This window comes from Prionailurus viverrinus, chromosome F2, assembly GCF_022837055.1.
Source record: "Prionailurus viverrinus isolate Anna chromosome F2, UM_Priviv_1.0, whole genome shotgun sequence".
NCBI classification, from domain to species: domain Eukaryota; kingdom Metazoa; phylum Chordata; class Mammalia; order Carnivora; family Felidae; genus Prionailurus; species Prionailurus viverrinus.
Genome location: NC_062578.1, coordinates 23,952,761 through 23,979,374, shown reverse-complemented (window position 1 = coordinate 23,979,374; position 26,614 = coordinate 23,952,761). Strand labels below are relative to the sequence as shown.

The window sequence follows — 26,614 nt, the reverse complement described above, 5'->3', positions numbered from 1 at the left end:
GCTAGTATTTTGGTTAAATTATTTATTCCTAAAATTATTTCTTTGGTTGGTTTCAGTTTTCCTTACTTCCAACTCTGTCACGTTCCCTGGGATTCACTAAACCAAAAAACACTTTATTAGAGGACTATAAGTACAGTGAAATATTTGCCCCAGATGAGAACAAACAAAAAACTTTCAGACATTCATAATAGTGGTCAATATTTGTTGGTACAGAGATATATTTCAATCAAATATGATGTCCACATATTAAAATGTGTGTATATTATATATTTACATATATTTGTGTATTCTTCCCCTAAAACTCACTGTCTGATTAAACCTACCAAGTAAACATTTAGTACTACTTTGGAAGTGTTTAATGATAGAAGAGATTCATGGTCTTACAGCATTTAAATTGAAAGCTGAGGGGTACCTGGGTGACTCAGTTGGTTAAGCATACGACTTTGGCTTAGGTCATGATCTCGCAGTCCAAGAGGTTGAGGCCCACATCGGACTCTGTGCCGACAGCTCAGAGCCTGGAGCCTGCTTCGGATTCTGTGCCTCTTTCTCTCTCTCTGCCCGTCCCCCTGCTCACACTCTGTCTCTCCCTTCCTCAAAAATAAATAAATATTAAAAAAAATTAAATTGATAGCTAATAGTTGCAACTGATAGTTACTTTTAAGATTACAAAGCAGGTTTAAAAAAATCATAATCCTGGGTCTTTCTGTTATATCTAGAATAAAAAAGATTTGCTTTAAAAATTAATTTCAGATTTGTAGAACTAAGGTGATAGGTAAGCTGTTTACTAGAATTATGCCAGCACTATGGAAAAGAAATGTTAACATAAATTCCATGAAGTTATTTATCATATTAAAATACATCCTTTGTGCTAACTTACTATATATATAGTGTCTCAGAGCTCATGATACGACAGAGGCCTCTTTCTCAGACCAGCATCAGAACCTTTCTCATTTCATTTTCCCATGCAAGATCATTCGTGTGAGCTGCTATTGCTGTGATGTCTCAGAAAAACATTGCAGAGAAATTTCATATTTACAACTGACTGTTGCCAACAGTGATCATCTGCCAGAGAGAGATTTAAGGGAAAAGAAGCTTTAATTTCACCACCAGCATTGTTGGAATTGCAGTGGGGTCAGAGCAGTATGGTGATGTGTACAATATAAATGTAGTTAAGTAGGGAAAGAAAAGTGAGCATGATATTTAGAATTAAGTAGAAGTATATGTGCCTGGAGTAGCAGATAATTTGAAAGTATTTCTAGACATTTGTAATAATTAAGTACCTGGAGGCTGTGTTTGAGGTAGGAGACATTAGGAGTTGATCATGAAGTGAGGATTTGCATCGCCATGGAGAGATGTCAGGAGAGACCAGCCAGGGGTGATTATTTTAGGAAGCCAAATCCAAGGTCTGAAACCTGGAGAAGCATCAGTAGGAAGACAAGGAACAGCGGGACATTCTGAACATTATGTAGGAGCTCCTAAGAGCGTAGATTCCAGCTAAGGCTGCTCCCCAGCCTTGGTCTTTTGTGTGCTGTCTCCTTCTTGTCGTGGATGGAAAGAGCTTCTTCTCAGTCTGTGGAACTCCTCTTCTTACTCTGGGAACAAATGCTATTTTTCAGGTCATTCTAATTCCTCCTTGTAAGAAGCCCTGTCTCTAGGGCAGCGGAGTCCACACATACTCTAGAAGAACAAGGTCTCTTCAGGACGGGTGTGTTTTATGCATTATGATTGACTCTCAAAGGCATCTCCTTTCTTTGATGTCCTTCATGTTTTCAGGGTATCTGATGGACCCAAGGGCGCCCATTTCATTCTAGAACAAAATGAAGACCGTGAAGTGTAATACTCCATTGTGCCCATTGTGACATTATTTGGGTCCAGAATTATAAATACATTTTACAGGTTTCTACCAGAATCGTACAAAGCCTCTCACGCTACCCGGTTCTCTGCCTTAAGTGCAAGGGGATTTTTCACATTCCTACCTCAGATAGGGCAGAGCAGCCCTAAGGCAAGAGCATGTCCTATTGTCCCCAAGACTGTTGTCATTTCAGTAGATACCGTGATTGTATTGAAAAGGAAGGAAACACTATTTCCAGTACTCTTGCTGTGGCTAGAATTTAGCACAATCAGGAAATCCAACTTGGAAAGTATAGCCCAATGCTCTGAGGTAAACCTGCAGACCTCTAAAGCATCTGTCACAAAGCAGTGAAGCGGCACGTAAGACCCTGGATCTCTCTGCCAGGGGAAGAGTAGGCTTTGGAGTTTGCCAGGTAATTCTTCCTGTCCCTCCAGAGTTCAGTCTGACTTTCCTCCAGTCATAAGATAGCAATTAGTAGATTTTTAATTTGGGGCCTCAGAGGAAATCCTTACTTTAATGCAGATCACATCCTAAATTCCCCCCATTCTTGGGATGTGCAGTATTCCTTCTATGCCTGGAATTCTTCCTGATATTCTTTGGACTTGATCTGAATCTCGGATTGGTGAGAAGTAGCTCCATTTGGGTTAATGCATCCGTCTCCTAAGGAATGGAGTCCCGGAAGACAGCCCCTGCATTCCCTGGGGCCTGCAGCAAGGGCCCATCCATGCTGCTGACAGGCATGGCATCCCAGGCCCCTGTGTCAATCCCACAGAGAAGAAAATTAAAAGTTAAAAGTTCATCAGTATGTGTCTAGAGTAGAAACCCAGGCAGACAGCAGGCGGACAACAACAGGAATATTCCAAGTAGCATAAGCACCATAAAAATGTAGTATTGGAGCAGATCACTCATAGTCTATTGGGATCAGAAGGAAAAGATTATTATTATTTGAGCCAGAATATAACATGATTTTTTTTTACTTCCTTTGAATCCTGCCTTGTGTTTCTACCACCATCGCTGATGAAATATACATTTTTATCTCAATATACATATATTCATCTTCAAGACTGCCTCTGCCCCCCAAATCGTATTGTTACTTTTATTGAAAGATGCAGCACAGAAAACCAGTTACCCTGGTTTATATATGTTTTCTGTTTGCATTTTTCTGTGTCCCAGGGTAGGCCATTATTTTATCTATTGAATACTGGGATGAAAAATTGCTGTTCTCAGTTTAACACAGCAAATACTGAATACAGGTAAAATTACAACAGAAATTTTTTGAGATTCTCAGGGAGATGAAGAAGAAAACTTTTTAAGAATTCCGGAAGAACTGGATGATCTTCTGATATCTCCTTTTAAAGTCGGAGGCGTTAATTACTGGTGATTTGGTGATATGGGGAAAGGCAACTATGAGTTGGATGAATCTGTAGTATTTTTAACACCACCTAAAAATGTTCCTGCTAAAGAATACCCTTGATGAAAACCGAATCTTTCCTATAGTCTATAGTGAGATGTTTTCTAAGCTGTGTTATTTTCATTTGAAAGTCAGCCAAGACTGATTTTTTAAAAATATTTAAAGAAGAAAGCTCAAAATTTGCATTTTTCAATGGGAGTCATAAGTCTGTTAATTTTAAAGCATTGGATAGAGAAATGAGGGCAACAAAGAAAAGCATGAATATAAGAACAATGGATATGAATGAATTTTCATAGCAGAAAGAAGTTTATTACCAGAAAATGAAATTAAATACAATGTTTGCTAAAGCAAAATCCAGAGGATAATAATACAGAAATCATTTCACAACATAGTCACCCCACTTTGCCCTAAAGTTTCAAAGACGGGTTCTGCCCTTTCATCCCACTGGGGACCGTGTGGGTTCTCAGAGGCCCTTCCAGTTCTAAGTGCGTTTTTTCATCTGTCTGGTAAAGCAGAACTTTCGAGAGTCACTTCTTCAAAACCAGAAGATTAACATAAATCAGAGCAAATCCTGTATGCTTTTTATATTGTCCCCAGTACCTGTTGCAGCAAAAGACTGAAGATTTAAAGTAAACATAGTCAAGGATTCTTAGTCGAACTGTTGAGTGATTCCTTGTCACAAACCAGTCATGAAATAACTGGGTTACCTGAATTACAGTTTCTACAAGGAAACATGAAGTGACTAAAACTAGTTTGCTGAGAGAATAACTACAGCTGACCCTTGAACTTAGACATGGATTTTTTTTTTTTGGTACAATACACTGCAAATATATTTTCTCTTACTATGTTCTTAATACCATTTTCTTTTCTCAGACTTCCTTGATTGTAAGAATATTAATACATATTTTAAAAATACGTGTCGATGGACTGTTTACGTGATCAGTAAAGCTTCTGCTCAACAGTTGGCAGTTAGTAGTTAAGTTTTGGGAGCGTCGAAAGTTGCCCGTGGATTTTTGACCATGCGGGGAGTTGGTGCCTCTCACCCCTATATTGTTCAAGGGTCCACTGTTGATCCCTTCTGTTTCGGCATCCCTGTCAAAGAAGTCTCATAAATTATACACCTTCAAAACATGCACATTTAGCATGACAGAGCTCAAGATGCAGGATGGTTTTGCACGGCCAGTCCCAAGTCAGCTTTTGCTAATACTGTTCCACATCTAATGTTCAACAGAGGAATAGGTTCCTTGTTGTTCACCGTCAAAGCATATCTAAATAGAACAAAGTGAAGTGGAAACTGGTAGATTTGGGATATTTAGAGAGCCATTTTAGGTCATCTGAGATAGAAAACGGGTATCTTATTACCTAAGAGAATGTGTTTCAACTATGAGTTCAGGGAGGAATTCTGAGGGTTTTACGTGATTTTTATGAGTGAATGCTGTTCTCTTAATTTTTCCTAATGTAGAAATATTTACCAAATGGAACAGCTTGAGCACCAGGGTGTACATTTAATGGGTACTGGTGGCAGGAAGGTGGAGATTAGGTCCACCTGTGAGTCAGTCACCCTGTCAGCCTGTCACTCAGCTGAACGCCATTGGCTGCTATCATGTGTCTTGATCGCTGGGTAGTCTTAAGTTGCTCTACTTCTTAGTCATACTGTACTTTAATTTGTAGCCATAATGGACCCCTGGTAAAGGATAAGAAGTATAACAACACTGATGAAGAAATAAAAATAGCGTTGACATGCCAATTCTTTTTTTTTTTTTTTAATTAACTTTTGAGAGAGAGAGAAAGCACACATAAGCAGGGGAGGGACAAAGAGGGAGGCGGAGAGAGAGGGTGGGGGGAATCCCAAGCAGGCTCATGCTGTCAGCACAGAGCCCGGTGTGGTGGCTCGAACCCACAAACCATGAGATCATGACCTTAGCCAAGATCAAGAATCGGACGCCCACCTGTCTGAGCCACCCAGGTGCCCCTGACTTGCCAGTTCTTATTACCCAGGTCTTCTCTGTTCGGAGGGTTGCAAAGTTCTTACCAGACACATCCAGATGTTTCTGTTATGGTGCTGAATAGAAAGTAAAGTCATGACGTCTAGTGTCATTTTATTGAATGTGCATCCATTTTCAAATAATTTGACCCATCTTTTGTTACTAAGAGCCTCCTGGCTGATAATTTGAACTGAAAGTATACCCTTTAGTAGTATATCAGACTCAGTCTCAGAATAAGGAGTTTCTATGAATCTGCCATAGGAAAGACAGAAGTCTTACTTTGATCAATTAAAAAGCACCTAAAACTATAATAATAGTCTGCATTGATAGGACTTCGCAATTACCAAATTGCCTTTACATTTTTCTCTTGGTCCTTATTTAACCCTTGCTGTTTCCCCTGGTCCACAGTCCACCATTGGCTATGTGCCCTGTCTCCCTACCTAAGGTTCTGTCTCTGTCCTCCTCATTGATGCATCTACCCTGCATCAAGGCCATCTTCTACTTTCTATGCTTCTCCCAGAAGAGAGAGCCTTTCAAGAGGAAGATGTGATGGAATCATGGAGACCTGAAGTCAGGTCCTCCTGGTCCTGTTCAACAATTCCAGTACTCCTTGTTTCCATTTGCTAGAACTTTTGTACAGTTCTGATTCCAAATCTTCACCTTTTTGACCCCTCAGATTCTTCCCACTGGCCCTAAATTTTAGCAGAAGACTAATAATGGCCATTTATTGATTCCATACCCTAAGTTAGGACTAAGTATTTCATATCAATCAATTGTGATCCAGAACAACTCTACAAGGTAATATCCTCCCCCATTTTATACATAAGGAATTGAGGAGAAAGGAATACAGTATGTGATAACCTGGAGTTTAAACCCAGGACTGTCTTGTTTCAAAGCCCACTGCATTCTCGAGCTCTCGCAGGCTTTCAAAGGATCTTTCAGATAACCTTAAAACATTGGATGGATCCATCACTGTTCTTATGTTTTTTCCTGTTTCCTTTCTTTTGCCTCATCCAGGACCTGTCTCCAGCAATTGTCACCTCAAAGATTCTTCATTTTCTGCTGTTGTCTGGGCATCTTTCTTCCCACCTCGTGATAAGATCAGTTTTCATTTTCTTAAGAGTAAAACGTCTTTTCCCTTGGCCCAGCTAATCCTTCTGGTTACTGTCCACATTTCCTCCTGCCTTTCTGTGTCAAAGGTCTCCAGCATGTGGCCCACACCTGCTTCCTCCACTTCCTCTGCCCATTTCCTCACCAGCCCCCCATCCAACTGGCTTCTGCAGTGGGACTGCTTGTTAGTACTACCCTCTCAAAGGTTCTTATCAAGTTCAGCAGCCTCTCCTATGCCCTCCCCTTTCCCCAGCACCATCAACCCTTACTCAGATTCTAAATGTGCTTGTTTCAGCACCATTTCTATCTGTAGTAAGTAAGCCATTCATCTGGATACCGAGTGAGATACAGTATTGGGGTTATCTTCTGTGTTTCTCTCCTTACCCATTTACCATTCCACTAGTATTCAGCCTCTGTTCCAGGATTTTTATTAAGAGCTGGCTTAACGCAGAGGCTGCCCTCTTGTTTCAGACTTCTGATAGTCCTTCCCTTAAAACGTCCATGGATTATTCCTTCCAGCTCTTGCCCTCACTAGATACTTAGCATGCCCTGGCTTGGACTAGTGCAGTGGCTTCTTATCTGAGAGCCTAACCTTTGGTCTTTTCTCCTCACTTCCCCCAGCACACCTAGGATGCTCCATAAATACTTGTATATCGGGTGATTTTTTTAAATTTTTAATTGTAAAATATACACAACATAAAATCTACAGTCCTAACCATTTTTAAGTGTGCAGTTCAATAGTGTTTAGTACATTCACACTATTATGCAACCCATCTTGAGAACTTTTTTATCTTGCAAAACTAAAACCTATACCTGGTGAATGATAGCTCCTTGTTCCCCTTGCTTTAGCCCCCTGGCAACCACACGTCTTTCTGTCCCTATGAACTTGACTTCTCTGGGGACCTCATATGAATGAAATCATTGGATGTGTGTCCTTTTATGACTGACTTGCTTCACTTAGTGTAATGTCCTCAAGGTCCATCTCTGTTTTATAGCATGTGTCAGAATTCCCTTCTTTTTTAATGTTGAATAATATTCTGTGTATGTATACGCCATGTTTTGTTTATTGATTCATTCACTAATGGGCACTTGGGTTGTTTCTACCGTTTGGCCATTGTGAATGAATAGTGCTGCTAAGAAAATGGGTGTACAGATATCTCTTTGAGACCCTGCTGTCTCTTCTGGCCAGACACCCAAAAGTAGAATTGGTGGATCATACGGTAAATCTATTTTTAATTTTTTGAGGATCCTCCATACTATTCTGTATAACAGCTGTGCCATCTTATGCTCCCTCCAGCAGTGCACGAGCTTCCAAATTTCTTAGCATTCTCATCAGCACTTGTTGTTTTCTCTTCTTTTTGTTTTTTACAGTAGCCATCCTAATGAGTGTGAGGTAGTATCTCATTGTGATTTTCACATGCATTTCTGTTATGACTAGCAATGGTGAGCATCCTCCCATGCTATTTGTATATCTTCTTTGCAGAAACGTCTATTCAAGTCCCTTGCCCTTTTTTTAGTTGGCCTTTTTTGTTACTGAGTTGAAGGAGTTCTTACATATTATTCTGGATATTAACCCATGATCAGATAAATGGTCAGCAAATTTTTTCTCCCACTCGGTGAGTTACCAGTGATTATATTTTAAAGAGAAGTTGTAATCTTATTTAGTGCTTATTTAGTGCTAGTTTTTAAACTTTAGAATGACCTTCATTAAAAAGGACTTTTTGTAAAAATTATTTAAAGAATAAAACATACCTTAAATTTGTTTTTTCATCAGATTTTTCTCAGTGCATAAAATACATAGGGAGGTGACTTGTAGGTAAGTTGTATAAAATTCAGAATAAAGTAGAAGATAGCCAGTTATTTATTTGGCCTCTTTCAGCTGAGGATTATAAATGTGCTTTTGACCTGGCCTGTCCAGAGAATACAGCCTTTAAGCTTATTAAGTTTGATCAAATGTTAGAGAATAAAATCTGTAATATACATAAGAATGAAGATTTGTTTTTCAAGCTTGAAAGTGTTCTGAATATAGAAGAAAATCCTATAAAGGAAGTTGAATAGTAGGTTCTGCTTGTCCCTAAGTTATGATGTGTGTTCCTCAGCTTTAACACACAGTGAGGGGTTAGAGTTCAGAAAACTTAGTATAACAAGAGCTTATTGATCTGGTGATTTTTATTTTCAATATCCTGCCAGTTTCCAAAAAAGGATTTGCAGGACATTATGGTTCACATTCATAGTAGCATCCTGACATTGGGGAATGTTGAAGCCATGTAGCTAGAGAAGATAACCATACACATAGATTGAGGATAGTTTTACTCCCAAGATTCCTCGTAGCCTTAACAAAAAGAGAAATGATAGATTATGTAGTTCTCATCGTATGATACAAGGAGGTGCACAAATTTATCATCAGAGACCTTTTTTTTTCCCCTGGGACTAAACTGTAAGAGGAATGTGTCACCAAGGGCTGTATAAACATAATGGTGTCACACATAATGGACAACATTTTACAAAAGTTATGTAAACATTCTTCATATGGATCTTGGTTCTTCCTCCCTCCCTTTGATAAAAAGCCAAAAGTATGATATGAATTATGATTCTATGAAGGGATTTCTATGATAGCTAAGGAGGTGTGGTTTGACTTTTGATCTCTGGGACAAGAATCATCTGTGGCCTAGACTTGCCTCAGTGTAGTCTCTGGCTAGTAATGTGTTCAAAGCCGGTGTTATCACACCTCTGAGAAAGTTTGAGCCCTTGAAAGATCAAATACAAGACTTCAATGGGAATATCATGCTCCTTCGTTTACATTTTATGTCTCAATCACTTGCTATCACTTTTAGGAAAAGAAGCATTGGGACTTCCGCTCAGGTCATGATCTCGTGGTTTGTGAGTTTGAGCCCCTCGTCGCTCTCTGTGCTGACAGCTCAGAGCCTGGAGCCTGCTTCGGATTTTGAGTCTCCCTCTCTCTGCCCCACTCACACTCTGTCTCTCTCTCTCTCTTTCAAAAAATAAACATTAAAAAAAAAAAAAAAAGTTGAGACAGGCATCTAAGGGGCCCGCCTGCACCTTAGCAGGAGGGAGTATATGCTGAGCCTTGCCAGGCTGGTCTTATCAGAGAATCAAATCAAGATTGAAAGAACAGTTTCTTCCGGGTGCAATAACTCAGAAATCATGCCTCATTTTTAAGCCGAGGTCTGTGTAGTCACCTCACTCTTACTCCTGTCAGGAGTATTCCTTAACAGACTGATTTCTTCTTAAAAAGGACTACAATTGTATACACAAGATGATTGGCTTTCACAAATCTGGGTCTCTTGTAAATGAATAAGGTCACAGTCCAAAAGGAAGGCTAACAGGTCATATCTGTTGCATTTTCTTACCATGATGTCTTAACCCAGGAAAGAATTTTAGCTCTTATCAGGCATTTCCAAGAGAACCAGAAGGGAAATAGGATGGTCGGCAGTAAAGATAGAAGCAGGGTCTGTTCTGCCTCTGTGGTAGCCCCAGTGGGAGACAGTGGCTGTGACCAGACCAGGCGCAGGGATGCGAACAAGAACCGGCTGGATTGAGGATGTGTTTTGGAGGTAGTTCCAGCTGGATTTGCTGACTGTGGCTGTGGCGTGTGACCGAAAGGGAGGCCTCAGGGGTGACTCCAAGGGTGTAGGCTTCAGGAACTGGAAGAATGGGGTTGCCATCACCTGAGATTTGGATTCTTAATGCACAGTTGCTCTCATTTTAAAGTTTTCCTAATAATCTTCTTTAAATGTTGGGACATCAAGGCAAATCACACGTATGACCCCTGAACCAAGTAGATCATAGGCTCTGCCATCAAATGTTAAATCTATCAGTGAGCTGACTTTGATTTAATATAACAAATTTTAAAAGACCTCAAAATCCACATTTTTAAAAAAGCAGTTACTGTTGGGGAGAGAATATATAAAAAGCAGAAAGAACAAAATTTGTAAATGTGGTATACAGTTTGTCCATTCTAAATTAAAATCTTCATCAGCCGTGTCAGCGAGTGGATGAGCGAAAGGTTGAAGTTAGAAGTTGGGACAGACATCTAAGTGGTCAGCATGTTACTTTAGCAGGAGTGAGTATATGCCAGGCGTGTTTAATATATTGTCGATAGACTTTTGTGTGTGTGTAAAAGCATTACTAGGTTTAAGAAAAATCAGGAAAGCGGGACTATTTTGTTCTGAGCACGGTGACTTGAGAGTTTGTGAAAAAACTATTTCGTTAAAGAAAGAAACTCCAATATTCATCATCAAATTACTGATTGGAAAAATAGGTTGAGATTAAGTACCTGTATACAGGGGATGCCTCACATCCAGAAATTTCACATTTACCATTTTGGCTTTTCACACATGACCTTTGTGGGGCTTATGCCCAGGGGGACATCACCCAGCTGCTTGTGTGAGCTTAGCCAGCCTCTCAGGTCTCTTTGCCTCTTCACCCATACATAGTAACTCTCTACAAGCTAAAACTGGGTCTATTTGTAAAATTATGGCCCTAACAGAAAGTCGATAGCTGATGCCCAACTGAAAGAAGTTGCTTTCTACTTACTTTTCACTGCATTTTATGGGAGCGAGTGTATGTGATCATGGTGTTTTGAGATTGGTAAGGGTCTGACCACTTACAGATATCAGCAGTGTTTGAATATGTGAAAGACTTACTGGGCATGTGTGCTCCTTTGTGTGTGTGTGTGTGTGTGTGTGTGTGTGTGTGTGTGTGTGTGTGTGTTCCACGTGACCAGCTACAGCAGCAAGGCGTCCACTTTGCATTGTTTCAGCTGACCTCCCCAGACTGACTTGCCTAAACCCCCCACCCCCCCAACCCGTGAACAATGGCATGTCTTACCACTTGGCTGAATAAAGGGGTTGTGTATGGCTCTGGAACTGAGCCTGGGATTTGAACACATGAATTCACTAACATGAGCCAGAGTTAAGCCCGGATTTTTCCCCGGGCTAATATCTAGACCTGTCAGTGGCCTGGCCACCCCAAGCTGGTGGTGACAGCAAACTCAGATGGGTTCCTTTTCTGCTTCCTGTCTTTGGGTCCAGGGCTACCAAAAGCACTCACGCAGGCCTCTCGTTTAGGTTTTGAATGTGGTTTTGACTCATCTTGCTGGCTGTGCAGGAGCCTTGATGCAGGGTGGGGCACTAGATGGAAAGGTTCCCCTCCCTGTTTGGGCTTACAGGAAGGACCAAGTAAAAAAGTAAAGGGTCACGGCTTTACTGACACTGTACTTCCAAAATATATTTGTAGAAAGGTTAAGCTATATCTGTTTATTCTCCAGCTTAGCATATTGTAAAAAGTGGTGGAGATAAATGGTACCATTTTATGGTGGTGCATTGTGATAGTATCAGAATAAACCGTTTGTACTTAGGTTTACAAATTTATCATTGAAGGGCTAGCAGATTTTGTTATAAGGCAGCATAACTGTACTCTTCTGGCTTCATTAATTATGATGCCCAGACATAGTTAGGCTCTATCTAAGAATAGATAAAATGGAAAATAATTCTGAGAAAAAGGGTTGGGGATTCTGAGAAACTGAAAGAACATAACACAGAGCATCCATTGATTCTCAGACTCAACACGGGGACTAACCGTTAATTTTGTTTCCATTTCATGGTCCCTTATAACCTAAAATGTCCTCTGTGATTCAGAAATAACAATTTTGATGATTGGAAGTTGATCCATTCATTTTTAATTAGTGAATTTTATTTTTTAGAGCAGTTTTAAATTTATAGAAAAATTGAGCAGAAAGCATGGAGTTCATTCCCATGTATATATACCTCCTCTCCCCACACCCACAGTTTCCCCTATTATTAACATCTTGCAGGAGAAGTACATGTGGTACAGTTGAACCAGTATTGACACATTAATATTATCTAAAGTCCATAGTTGACGTTAGAACTCACTCTTCTTTAGTGGGTTTTGACACATGCATAATGTCACACGTCATACAGAGTAGTTTCATTGCCCTCAGTTTCTCCTGTGTTCCACCTCTTCATTCCTCCCCCACTTTTGCCCTGAAGCCTTGGCCACCACTGATCTTCTTACTGGCTTTATGGTTGTGTCAATCTGTTCATTTTTAAGCAACTACCCAGATGTTCCTAAGGAAGCATCATTCAATCCTTTATTCATAAAATGAGCCCCCAATAAACCTTGTGTGCTAGGCAGTGTTGTACACATTGAGAATCTAGCAGAGAACCAGAAATGTAAAATCCCAGTCTTTGGGAAGCTTACATCCTAGTACAGCCAGCCTCCAAGCTTCGCTAAGTCCTGCGGAGGAGTGAGGGGTCCCCTGAGGACACAGAATGAGAGGAGGTAGTTGGAGAATTTGAGAACGGGACCTCCTGCCAGTGAGCCCCCACCCCCGTCTCAGGTCAGACCCCATCTTCCCCACGTCCTTCCTGCAGCTAGTCCCAGCTGGCCTGCACCAGCTGCCACCTGCGTTTTCCCCACTAAGAACTGCTAGGGCACAATGCTATTTCCCAACTTTTCGTCTCCTGCTGTTTCTGAAATAAGCGCAAGCACCTCTTTCAGACTTTCATTTAGCTTTTACTAGTAGTTATCTACATCCCTGCCTGGTGCTAGTAAAATAGGAAGGAAGGTTAACAGAATTCTAAGAAATAGATGCCCATGACTATCATCTAAATACTAACTGGACAAGATCTTTGGAAGGAGATGACCCAGAGTTCCCCGTCTTGCCCTCTAAATCCTCTCTGCTTGGGCAGGTGGACATCAGTTCTCCTGCCTTGCCATAAGAACCCCACCCCACCCCACCCCCGGCCATTCTCTACCCAGCTGCCTTCTCCCTCACCCTAGTCCTCTGGAAAGAGAAGAGGTTTTGTCAGTTGAGGATGGGCCAAGGGGCAGGTAGAAGATTGAAAGACATCTGTTTCTTCCTCCCCAACTCTGTCTCCTTGTTTCACACAAAAACATACATAAAGTTAAATGGGCTCCTTAGAACCTCCAGAGCACATTCCTAAGAGCACACTCTGTGCTCTGCTTCTACAGGCTGGTGAGAGCCCATTGTGTGCGTGTCTCCCCAGCTACACATTCAGTGACATCACATTGGTCGCTTCAGTTGGTCAAGGAGGGAGTATTTATACCACGGTAATCAGTGCCACAAATAAAGAGTTTTACTACTTTTTTCCAGAATTACTTTTCCAGCATGCTATCGGGCAGACCCTTGTCGATCAAATTCTTATTTTGATTCTACCATAGGAAATTAAATTCACGAACACTATATATTCATAAGCTCTAACTCTACTCTCCATGGTTTGGAGCAGGGGAGATTTGATCAGTCAGCAGGAGTCAGCAGGAGATTTGATCCCGTGTTTTGAAAACCAGGCTTTGCATCAAGCTGCACAGAACTTGCTCACCCTTTTCATTTCTCTTGAAAGGACTGAGGCAATATACGGGTGGTTTCATCCATGTCGTCGTCATTGATCTCTCACAATATGACCATAAAACTTGCAGTTGGAGGCGTGTGACCACGATCACAGCATTTTCCTCCCCAGACCACAGACAGCTTGCATGTCCGTGTGTGATTAACAAGGTGCCGCTCTTGCTGACTCGCCCTTTGTGCTCCGTGTAGGACCGCACACGCACGAGCGAAAGCTGACGCCGCTGACCAGGCAGCTCAGGCTGCCCGCCAGGAGTGTGACATCGCAAGAGCTGTGGCCAGGGAGCTGTCGCCGGACTTCTACCAACCAGGTGAGACTGTTGTCCAGTGATGGGAGAGGCAGAGGTATTGCCTTTGGTTTCTTTTTTTTTTTTTTTTCCTCCTTAAAGGTCTATGCCTCGTGAATACCAGCAGTACTACAAAACAAGTAGGTACAAAAAGTCCTAAGTATTTGAAGTCTGAGTGTTAGTGCTGGAGATTTGGCTTGTTGCCCAGTGTCTCTCCCTTCCTGCCTCCCGACTCCTAGGCCACAAACTTGGAGCTGACAGCAGTAAATGAAATGGGAATCTAAAAGAAGCATCTGATTCTAAGAAACGGTGTTAGTGTGTTAGTGACCACTGCAGATGTTGTAACAAATACTCCAAAATCAGAGGCACATATAACAATACCATTAGCAGTAGTAAAGAAATGAGCTAGTAACTACTGTGACTAATTTTTTTAATATACTTGAACTAAAGTTCAAAGGACTGTGGTTAGGTAAGGAAGTAAATCACTTAAAAACAGGTTAATTTGCACAGATTAAGAGGAAATTCCAGGTCATAGTAGAAGAAATTAAAATAACCTCAAAAAAAATCAATCCAGATCATCTCTCTCTCAAATGTCTTAAAATAGCAATATACGAATATTTGCAGTAGGTTTAAATATTTAAGTCCCTTTTAGTGGTTTCGTAGTAGATTGTTTCTATCCCTTTCTATAATGCTCGCCTCTTTTTTATATATGTTTCTTCATTGTTTTAGAACCCACAGCTCCCTAGTGATTGAGGGGCAACAGATTTCTAGATGAAGGGATCAAAATCAATGCTTTAAATTTCTTAGTATCACAATTTATAGTTTCTTGGGAAAGAATCTTTCCACACTGGTTTCTGTTAAGCTGGAAAACAAGCACCCTGCACAACACAGGTGTTCAATCCATGTTTGCTTCCAATAAACGTCCTAGAATCCTGGAGCCCACAGGGCACCGTAACTAAATGAACAAGGCAGGTCCAAGTGCACAGAATAACAAGATCCATACCAAAGCTACAAACTTGGCTGTAATAAAGGATGGAGGAAAGAGAATGAGGGACATGGTGATTTTTTTTTCCCTAGGAAGAATGAGGACTCGGTAAAAGGCTGGGTTGAGAAGACCCCGTTCTTCTAGGAGAATGGAGAGGGGCCCAGTCTAGCCGCTGAGCGCTAGGGCTGTCAGAGTACCTTCTATAGTAGTTCACCTCCAGGGAGACAACCACAGTCGTGGGGGTTTTCTTTCATGTGCCTCCTTTTTAAACCTCTGGGTGAGATTTCAGCCATTTAATACATGCATATGTTTCTTTTTTTTTTTTAATTTTTTTTAACCTTTATTTATTTTTGAGACAGAGAGAGACAGAGCATGAATGGGGGAGGGGCAGAGAGAGAGGGAGACACAGAATCGGAAGCAGGCTCCAGGCTCCAAGCCATCAGCCCAGAGCCCGACGCGGGGCTCGAACCCACGGACCGCGAGATTGTGACCTGAGCTAAAGTCGGACGCTTAACCGGACGCTTAACCGACTGAGCCACCCAGGCGCCCCTACATGCATATATTTCTAAGAAAGGGAAACTCTGCTCATTGCAGTGACCACTGCTAGGAATAAACTATGTTCTGGTGTGAAATGAACTCACACTTCTCTGGTGCCTAAGTACGTCAGTCACTACCCGTTGGTGTGAGAGCTGCGGACAGAGTTCAGCCACCCAGGAGGGACCGTCCTTTGCCCTCCCCAGTGACACTGCCATTGGGAAGCAGCTCGGCAGTCAGGAGCTAGTACTGCTTCATGGAGGAGCCCTGGGCTGGAGCTACTTGGAAAGCAGACAAACTTAGTATTGTTGTCTGTTGTTAATTCTCCTGGGGAATAATGTCCCAATAGATTTCTGTTAGGTGTTACCAAGAGGTAAATGATACTGAAGGTCATCTCAGTTGCCCCGACTAAATGGTTTTAAAAGCCTTTTATGGCATAAAAGCATTGGAGGGAAAAAAAATATTGTGGGAAAATGTAATTCCAGCCTCGGAGCTAACATGCCAGCTTCATACACGCAAGTTGTCCATCAGTAATGAATACATCACAGTAGCACGAGATGACAACGGGTCTATTGGAGACAAGAGCTAAGGGGAAGGCTGCAATCCCCTTTGACCCACAGCCAACTCTTCCTTCAGCAGCTGGATAGAAAGCCTTTTCTGTACTAAGTATTATTGATCTTCTCAAGGGAGCATAACTCAAGCTTTCCACTCTGCATTTATAGGGTGATCAAATCAGATAGACATTTCTAAAAGGGCTTTCAAGTCCTTTTTCTAAGTCAGGCTGCTCATTTAATTCACATATCTTAGATATAAATATTTCCATTGTTTGAAACGCATTTGTCGTACATAGAAGCTGTTGGCCCTGGAATAAAGGAGGTCTGTTGTAGCTTACACTTTGAACACTTTCTCAGGAGCAGGCAGTATTTTCAGATATTTACCATCTTAGTTAAGCCGAATGCTTTTAGTTCAAAACCACATTATTCTACAGTTCAGTTAAAAACTAAGGGGAAAATAGGAGCATGTGGGATGGCTTTGTCACTCAAAGGGTTAAGTTCTAATGAGTAACAGAAAGCATACCTGTGGAGGTATGTGAATGTACGTGTAGATAATTGCACGTGTACACACACAGAAGCCTACACTGTCATGTGTGAGCGGCACGGCAAGGCATCCCCCAGGAACTCAGAAATGAGAGTTCCCTGTGAGAGTGAAATTTTAAAATGAGCCTGTGATGCTGCACAAAGATATACAAAGTGAGCATAAGTAATAGCACAGCTGTATTACAGCAAGATTTCTTTGTAACCTAAGTGTATTAAAACATCTAAACAATTGGCCACCCAAAGTAGTATAGAAAAAAAAAAAGAAAAAGCCAGAGGCAAAAATTGGCAAAGCCCACCCAAACACTGTCCAGAGGACAGAGAAGCTGTGGCCAGAACCTTGGAGTATTGCAGTGGAACTGGCAGGGACGTTTGTGTTATGGGGCAGGATGCAGGGAACTGTGGCCAACCGTGTATGGCCTTATTGGCAAGATCATCCAACTGGGGAAATGGATGCATCAGCCCTGCTCAGCCTGATGCCTGTAGATATTTGATTGATCTCATGCATCTTGTCCTGAGTCCATGCTCACTGTAACCTTCTGATTTCGGGTGAGCTTGTCATGGAGGTCTACCATCAGGAACAGCATGCACTGGCGTTCCCGGTGTAACCCCCTTGGCCTATGTCATGTTTACATTGCCCATTGTGAACTAATGACTTGACCTTCTGGTGTTATACATCAGGATTGTGAGCTCTGGTGATGTGATTCTGCCCCAGGGGATGGCTCTACTTCAAAGTGCTGATGAAATTGGGTTTCTAAGCCAGGAAAGCTGAGATGAGATTTTGCATGACTGCTAGGGAAGTGGAGGGGAGGATGACTGGGAAACTATGTGGTGGTTCTTTGTCCCACTGTTTCCATTTCCTTTCCATCAAGATGCTTACTTTGTTTTTAATTCTAAGTGATATTAAGTAAGGTGTAAAACTTATATTTTTATCAATTGTGGGAGTGACTGGGCTAAAAAAAAGACTGAAAAACACTGCCCCAGAATGTGGTAAACATATTTGCTTTGAGCCCTCTTAAGAGATTGCCAGCTTATTCCCTAGGCAACATCCTCAGCAAGTTTTGCCTTCCTGTGTTTAAGCATGTGTATTAGTCAGCCCGGCTGCTATAACAAAGTAAAATACCACAGACTGGGTGGCTTAAGCAACAGACATTTATTTCTCACAGTTCTGGAAGCTGGAAGTCCAAGATCACAGTGCCAGTATGGTTGGGTTCTGGTAGAGAGCCATCGACCTGGCTTACAGATGGCCTTCTTCTCCCTCTCTTCACATGGCCTTTCCTGGGTACATGTGTATGCAGAGAGAGAGAACTGTGGTTTCTCTTCCTCTTTAATAAGGGCACTGGGGTGCCTGGGTGGCTCCGTCAGTTGAGTGTCTGATTCTTGATTTCATCTCAGGTCATGATCTTGTGGTTCATGGGGTTGAGCCCCACGTGGAGCTTCAGTGCTGACTGTGTGGAGCCTGCTTGGAATGCTGTGTCCCTCTCTTTCTGCCCCTTCCCTACCCATGCTCTCCTGTCCCTTTCTCCAAATAAATAAACCAAAAATAATAATAATGATGATGATGATAATAATAATAATAATAATAATAATAATAATAAGGGCACTAATACTATCATGAAGGTCTCACCTTCATAACCTAATGTAAACCTACTTACCTCCCAAAAGCCGCACCTCCAAATACAAACACATTGGGGGTTGGAGCTTCAGCATATGAATTGCGGGAGACACATACATTCAGTCCATAATAGCATGTATGTGCACACACATACACTCTGTACATTATTTAAAGTAAAAGTGAAGTCTTTAGGTTATTATGAGCCAGGGTTAACTAAGGTCACGTTTGTGGTATGAATGATAAATCTTTAGAAATCAAAGCATATTTTCATTATTTAATGGTCTATGCTTATCATTAATATGTAGTATTTTTGGTTAAGAAAAGGGAAGTATCCTGAAACAGATGACTTCTAAACTTACTTTCCAAAACCCAGAATTCAGAGTAACTGTTTTCATAGCAAAAGGGAAATACAGGATGCCTGGATGGCTCAGTCAGTTAAGCATCTGACTCTTGATTTTGGCTTGGTTCATGATCTCATCGTTCATGAGTTCGAGACCCATGTCGGGCTCTGTGCTGACAGCACAGCGCCTGCTTGGTACTCTCTCTCCTGTCTCTCCCCCTCCCCCTGCTTGTGTGTTCTTTCTCTCTCTCTCTCAAATATTTTAAAAAATATTTTAAAATATTTAAAAATGATCTATTAGTTGACATGAAATTAATAATTCATGAGTTTGGTTATTCTTACCACTTACTCATTTCAGTATGTTCGGTTCCACAAGCATGTGCTAAGAGCCAGCCCTGCGCAAGGCAGCGGAATGGACGTACCACAGCCTGCCGACAAGAGCGCCATGGCTACGTTCAAAGAAGTAGCAGTGTTTTTAAGGATGGGACTCTGAAGTCCTGTAGGAAACGGGTGTTCTTTCCACATAGAATATAAAAGTAATCCTGCTACCACTTATGTAATCTGTTTAGAATCTTCCAATCTTTACTGATTGGCAGTCTCCATAGAAAATATCTGATTTCTATTTAATGACTTCTGACGTTGCCATAAAGCATTTGCTATCCGCCCGGTCCTTGCAGACATTTGTCTGGGGGAATCTTCATGGCACTGCTTCTGCCCATACCCAGCCCTCCACGGCTCACCTGTGAGGAACTAGATGCATACCCTGCTGTTACCATCTGCCGTATCTGTTCAGGGCCTCCATGCCAACTATAGCAAGTAACCTCTCAGTGTTGGTGGATGTCGTGTGGCCTGTATCTGACTTCTTCCTCATATGAATCCCTGGGGTGGGGGAAGAGTCCCTCAGGATTCATAGATATGGTCTGTAAAAATAGATGAAAATGCTTACTGCAACAACTATGAACATGTATCCTAATTTTGCTTCCTGGAAATATTCTGACAAGTCTTTTTTTAATTTTTTTTAATGTTTATTTATTTTAGAGAAACAAAGCATGAGCAGGGGAGGGGCAGAGAGAGACAGAGACACAGAATTCAAAGCAGGCTCCAAGCTCTGAGCTGTGTCAGCACAGAGCCCAATGTAGGGCTCGAACTCACGAACCATGAGATCATGACCTGAGCCGAAGTTGGACACTTAACCGACTGAGCCACTCAGGTGCCCCCTGACCAGTCTTTTTAATGAACTACTGTGGCTCCTCAATCCTGTGTCGCTGGTGTGGCCCTGCCTGACACACATTACTCCACAGAACAAGTAGCAAGCGCAACACATGCCTTCCAAGAAGATAGTCCAGGAAAAACTTCTGTCCTCTGCATTATATGTCTTGTTTAAAAAAGCATTTAATCTCACTCTAGAAAATCTAACTGTATATCCTCCTTCCTGGCCAGTCTCCACATGACTACACCATGTTGGAACCATTGCCAGCTGGATGTAATCATGTAAGGCTGGAGTTTGGTCCATCTCTAGTCAATGTTTTTTTTGTTTGTTTTGGGGTTTTTTTTTGGCATGCTGTTAAATGGCTGTATCTGGGTACATTAGAATCACCTGGAGCATTTGTGAAACATCAAGATTTCAAGGCTGCACTTCATAGTTATTCAAAGTCTCTGGGAATCATATCCCAGGTGCCTCTGATAGGCAGCAAATAGGGAGCCACTGCTTTACAGTACATTTATTTTCTTACCTAGCCATTTATGAATGCATAGTAAAGTTGAGAATTTTTTGAAGATGTAAAGTAGGCCCTAGAATGTACATCCACCACTCTAGTAATCTTTTTTTGTCATAAACTTGACATACAGTGTTCGTGTCAGGTGTACAACACTGTGATTGATATGACAATCCTGTGCATTCTGCAAGCCTCACCTTAAGTGTAGTTACCATCAAAGTTATTACAGTGTCACTGCAATATTGACTATATTCCCTGTGCCGTCATTTCCATCCCCTTGATTTATTTAGTTTTTACCTCTTAATCCCCTTCACCTATCTCACCAATGCCCTCTCAACCACCAGTTCTCTTCATAGATTTATGAATCTATTTCTGTTCTTTTTTGTGTGTTGTTTTTTAGATTCCACATATAAGTCAAATCATAGGGTATTTGTCTTTCTCTGACTTACCTCACTCACCAAAATACTCACTAAGGTCTGTCCATTGTTGTCACAGATGGCAAGATCTTATTCTTTTTTTATGGCTGAGTAATATTCCTCTGTGTGTGTGTTTGTACCACATATTACTTACTGATTCATATATAAATGCACACTTGGGTTACTTCCACATCTTGGCTATTGTAAATGCTGCAGTAAACATAGGGGTGCATATATCTTTTTGAATTAGTGTTTCTCTTTTCTTGTGGCAAACACCCAGTAGTGGGATTACTACTGTAGTGTATGGTATTTCTACTTTTAATTTTTTGACAAATGTCTGTACTGTTTTCCACAGTGTCTGCACCAATTGACATTTCCACCAACAGTGCACAAGAGTTCCATTTATTTATTTATTTATTTATTTATTTATTTATTGAGAGAGAGAGAGAGAGAGAGAGAGAGAGAGAGAGAGAGAGAACTAGAGAGCAAGTAGGATAGGGGCAGAGAGGGAGACAGAATCCCAAGCAGACTCTGTACCGTCAGCACAGAGCCCAGTGTGGGGCTCAAATTCACGAACCAGGAAATGACCTGAGCCACAGTCAACAGTCAGATGCTTATTAACCAACTAAGCCACCCAAGTACCCCAAGGGTTCCTTTTTCTCCATACCTTCAACATTTATTATTTCTTGTCTTTTTGATACTAGCTAGCTATTCCTACTGGTGTGAGGTGACATCTCATTGTGGTTTTGATTTGCATTTCCTTGATCATTAGTGATATTGAGCATCTTTTCGTGCGTCTGTTGGCCATTTATATATCTCTTTGGAAAAATGTTTGTTCAGGTCCTCTGCCCACTTTTTAACCAGATTATTTTGGGGTTTCGGTGTTGAGTTGTAGGAGTTCTTTATATATTTTGGAAATTAACCCCTTAATCAGATATATCATATGGAAATATCTTCTCCCATTCAGTAGGTTGCCTTTTCATTTTGTTGATGGTTTCTTTCTCTATGAAAAAGATTTTTATTTTGGTGAAGTCCCAATATTTTATTTTTGCTTTTGTTTTCCTTGCCTCAGGAGACAGATCTAGAAAACCTTTGCTAAGGCCAATGCCCAAGAGCTTACTGCCTGTTTTATTAGTTTTATAATTTCAGATCTGATGTTTGGGTCTTTAAACCATTTTGAGTTTATTTTTGTGTCTTGTATAAGACAGTCATCCAGTTTCATTCTTTTGCATGTAGATGGCCAGTTTCCCCAACACCATTTACTGAACAGACTGTCTTTTCCTTATTGTATATTCTTGCCTTCTTTATCCTACACTGACAATATAAGCATAGGTACAATTCTGGGCTCTCTATTCGGTTCCCTTGATCTATGTGTTTCTTGTTGTGCCTATACCATACTGTTTTGCTTACTATATAGCTTTGCAGTATAGCTTGAAATCTGGGATTGTGATGCCTCTGGTGTTTGTTTGTTTTTTCAAGATTGCTTTAGCTATTTGAAGTCTTTTGTGGTTCCATACAGATTTAAGGACTATTCCAGTTCTATGAAAAATACTATTGGTATTTTGATAGGGATCTGTAGATTGCTTTGAGTAGTATGGACATTTTAATCATACTAATTCTTCCAGTCCATGAGCATGGGATATCTTTTCATTTGTATCACCTTCAGTGTCTTTCCTCAGTGTCTTATAATCTTCAGAGTACAGGTCTTTCACTTCCTTGCTTAAATTTATCCCTAGGTATTTTATTCTTTTTGATGCAGTTGTAAATGTGATTCTTGTCTTAATTTCTCTTTCTGCTACTTCATTATTAGTATATAGAAACACAACATATTTCTGTATATTGTGTAACCTGCAACTTAACTGAATTCATTTACTAGTTCTGATAGTTTTTTGGTGGAGCCCTTAGGATTTTCTATATATAGTATCATGTTATCTGCAAATAGTGACAGTTTATTTCTTCCTTACAAATTTGGATAAATCCTAAATTTGTAAGCTGCACTGTTACGGTCTCATATTTTCCAAATGAAGCACATGGGCTTTGTGACAGCTTTATTTCTCATGGTTCAGTGACTCTATCTTTTCCTCACAACTTTAAGAATGCATAAGCAATCGTGTTTGCCAGAGTCTGTTTTTTCTCCACTCTCTTCTGTATGGCTATTTAAGTTAAATATTAACTTTAGATTTGATCTTTAGATTTGCAAAAATAACTTTTGCTTGTACCCCTTAGATTGAAGACATTAAAAGAACTCTGTGGGACACCTGGGTGTTGAGTACCCAGTCAACTCAGTTAGTTGAGCATCTGACTTCAGTTCAGGTCATGATCTCATGGTTCATGAGTTCGAGCCCCACATGAGGCTCACTGTTATCAGCACAGAGCCTGCTTCAGATCCTCTGTTCCCCCTCTGTCTCTGCCCCTCCCCCACTCATCCTCTGCCTCTCTCTCTCTCTCTCAAAAATAAATAAAATGTTAAAAAAATAAAAATAAAAGTACTTTGTAATTTCTGTATTTCCGTAATGCTGTAAAATTGAATAACAGTGAAGTACATATAAAACCAACTAACTCTGATGAAATTTTGAGTATAAGGAGTCAGAGAAAAAGTATGTAAGGAACACACTGCCTCAAACTCTATCAGATAATATCCCTTATCACAGGAGGGTAGGAGGGGTTTTATAAAAAAATAAATCTGCCATAGAATAATGAGGTTCTTTCTCCATGAAACACCAGCGTAAATTATCCTAATGGGTTTTTTGAAATAGGGGCAAATCTGTTGATGAAAGGTCACTTTCTGGTGCCGCCGCCACTTCTTTCTCTTGGTGGAGGTATGTGCTGGTCACAGCACCAAGAAAGAATTCAGAAACAGGAAGATCTCACCTTTTGAGGGAAATACAGATCCCCCTTTCTCTTTGCTCCACTGAGATACCTTTTCTGGGCCAGGAATTCATACTTTCAGAGAAAATTGCCAAATTTATTTATTTATTCATTCATTCATTCATTCATTCATTCATTTATCTATTTTTATTTTGAGAGAGAGAAGGGGCAGAGAGTTAGGAGAGAGAATCCCAAGCACACTAAGCACAGTTCCCCATGTGGGGCTTGATCTCACGAACTATGAGATCATGACCTGAGCTGAAATCAAGAGCCAGACACTTCACTGACTGAGCTACCCAGGCACCCCGAAAATTGCCAAGTTTAAAAGGGGTGGTAGCCTTTGGGGGAGCTTATCAGGTTTAGAGAAGAAAGCACAATTGGTGACATAGGATTTTATCCTATTTGGGAAGTTTGCATCCTTCAAACTTCTGGAGGATGGAAAGTGGGATAATGCTGTTTGCTATGTTTTCACCCCTGAATATAACCTGTAATTGTGGATCCTTGGGAATTGTCATTTCTTGGCTTAAGATACTACATTATATGTTGAATTACATTTTGTCTTAAGGAAACACAGGAGCTATGTGATTTTAGGTTTTCAGCTACTATAGCTATTTTCACATCAGCAGATTGGGATAATAATGCCTGCTTCCTAAGATTTTGGTGAGGCTTTAAACTTTGGGAAATACCTTGTATAAATAGTACATAGTCTCATAACAATAAGTTACTACTCAGCACAGGAAGAGCAATTAAAAGTCTAAGTGGACAGTATGTATTTTAAGTATTAAGGATAATTGTTCTTAAGCTCCTCTGTAAATCCTTTAAGTTTGGTGTGAGGGATGGAAGTGGAGGACAGGAAGGAAAGTGAACAGATGCCAATTTCTGTAAACAAATTGGTGGGGTGGTTTCTCCCTATTTACTCAAGAGATGCTGTTGTCAGCTCTTGCCTGTTTGCAGAGAAAAGGGCCACCTGCACTCTGTGACCTTGACTTCACCTCAGGAGATGAGAGTGGCTGATTATCCACAACAAGAACCTGTATCTCCCACTCCCCTTCACCCAATTTGCCCCTCCCACACCCTCCTCCCTTCTGGCAACCATTAGTTTGTTCTCCATATTTATGAAGCTATTTCTGCTTTTTGTTTGTTTTGCTTTTTAGATTCCTCATGTAAGTGAAATCATGTGGTATTTCATGTGGACTTATTTCACTTAGCATAATATCCTATAGGTCCATCCATATTATCACAAATGTCCAAAATCTTATTTTTCATTGCTGAGTAATACTTCAGTATTTATATATATGACGTTTTTATCCATTCATCTATCAAGGGAGACTTGGGTTGCTTCCATATCTTGGTTATTGTAAGTAATGCTGCAGTGAACATAGAGGTGCATATATCTTTTCAAATTAGTATTTTCATTTTCTATGGGTAAATACCCAGTAGTGGAATTACTGAATCATATGGTATTTCTGTTGTTAATTTTTTGAGGAACCTCCATAGTGTTTTCCACAATGGTTACACCAATTTATGTTTCCACCAACAGTGCAGAACGGTTCCTTTTTCTCCACATTCTCACCAATGCTTACTTCTTGTCTTTCTGATACCACCCATTCTGAAAGATGTAAAGTGACTGTGGATTTGATTTGCATTTCCCTAATGATTAGTGTTGCTGAGCATTTTTTCAAGTGTCTGTTAGCCATCTGTATGTCTTCTTTGGGAAAATGTCTGTTCAGGCCCTCTACCCATTTTTCAATCACATTGTGGTGTTTGGGGAGTTGAGTTGCATAAGTTCTTTCTATGTTTTGGACATTAACCCCTCATTAGATATATCATTTGGAAGTATCCTCTTCCAGTTTTAGTAGGTTGCCTTTTTGATTTGTTCGTTTCTTCTTTGCAAAAGCTTTTTATTTTGGTATAGTCCCAATAGTTTATTGTTGCTTTTGTTTCTCTTGCCTAGAAAAGTGTTGGCTAAGGCTGATGCCAAACAGATTATTGCCTATGTTTTCTTCTAGGAGCTTTATGGTCTCAAGTCTCACATTTAGGTCTTTAATCTGTTTTTATTTTTGTGTATGGTGTAAGAAAATGGTCTAGTTTCATTCTTTTGCTTGTAGTCATCCAGTTTTTCCAACAGCCATTTATTGAAGGAACTGTCTTTTCCTTACTCTATATTCTTGCCTCCTTTGTCATGGATTAGTTGACCATATAAGCATGGATGTCTGGGCTCTCTATTCTGTTCCAGTAATATATTTTTGTGCCAGTACAATACTGTTTGATTACTATAGCTTTGGTAGTGTATCTCAAAATCTGGAATTGTGATACCTCCAGCTTTGTTCTTTTTCAGGATTGTTTTTGGCTGAATATTCAAGGTCTTCTGTGGTTCTGAACAAATTTTAAGATTATTCTTGTTCTGTGAAAAATGCTATTATTTTGATAGGGATTGCATCGATTGTATAGATTGCTTTGTATAGTATGGTTATTTTAACAATATTAATTCTTCCCACCCATGAGCATGGAATATCTTTCCCTTGTGTTAACAGTTTCTTTAATCAATGTTTTTGGTGCACTTGTAAATGCAATTGTTTTCTTAATTTCTTTCTGCCACTTTGTTAGAAATTGTTAATAGGGGCGCCTGGGTGGCCGAGTCGGTTAAACATCCGACTTCAGTTCAGGTCACAATCTCGCGATTTGTGAGTTTGAGCCCCACTTTGGGTCTGTGCTGACAGCTTAAAGCTGGAAGCTGCTTCAAATTCTCTCTCTCTCTCTCTCTCTCAAAAACTGAATAAACATTACAAAAAAATTTTCTTTAAATGTTTCTATACAAATTATTAGTATATAAAAATACAACAGATTTCTGTATATTAATTTTGTATCCTGCAACTTCTGAATTCATTTGTTAGTTCTAATAGTTTTTTGGTGGAGTGTTTAGGGTTTTCTATATATAGTATCTTGTCTTTTGCAAATAGTAAGTTTATATCTTCGTTACCAATTTGTATGCCT

At 40.4% G+C, this 26,614-nt stretch overlaps 1 protein-coding gene across 3 annotated transcripts in view; it reads left to right on the top strand.

The window, feature by feature from the left end:
* JPH1 (junctophilin 1) overlaps positions 1-26,614 on the top strand; it is an 83,564-nt gene that overhangs the window by 44,669 nt on the left and 12,281 nt on the right. For all 3 annotated transcript variants that reach the window (XM_047842934.1, XM_047842933.1, XM_047842932.1), the window contains exon 3: positions 13,959-14,077. In XM_047842934.1, coding sequence (XP_047698890.1) covers positions 13,959-14,077 — 119 coding nt within the window. The remainder of the gene's footprint in view (positions 1-13,958; positions 14,078-26,614) is intronic.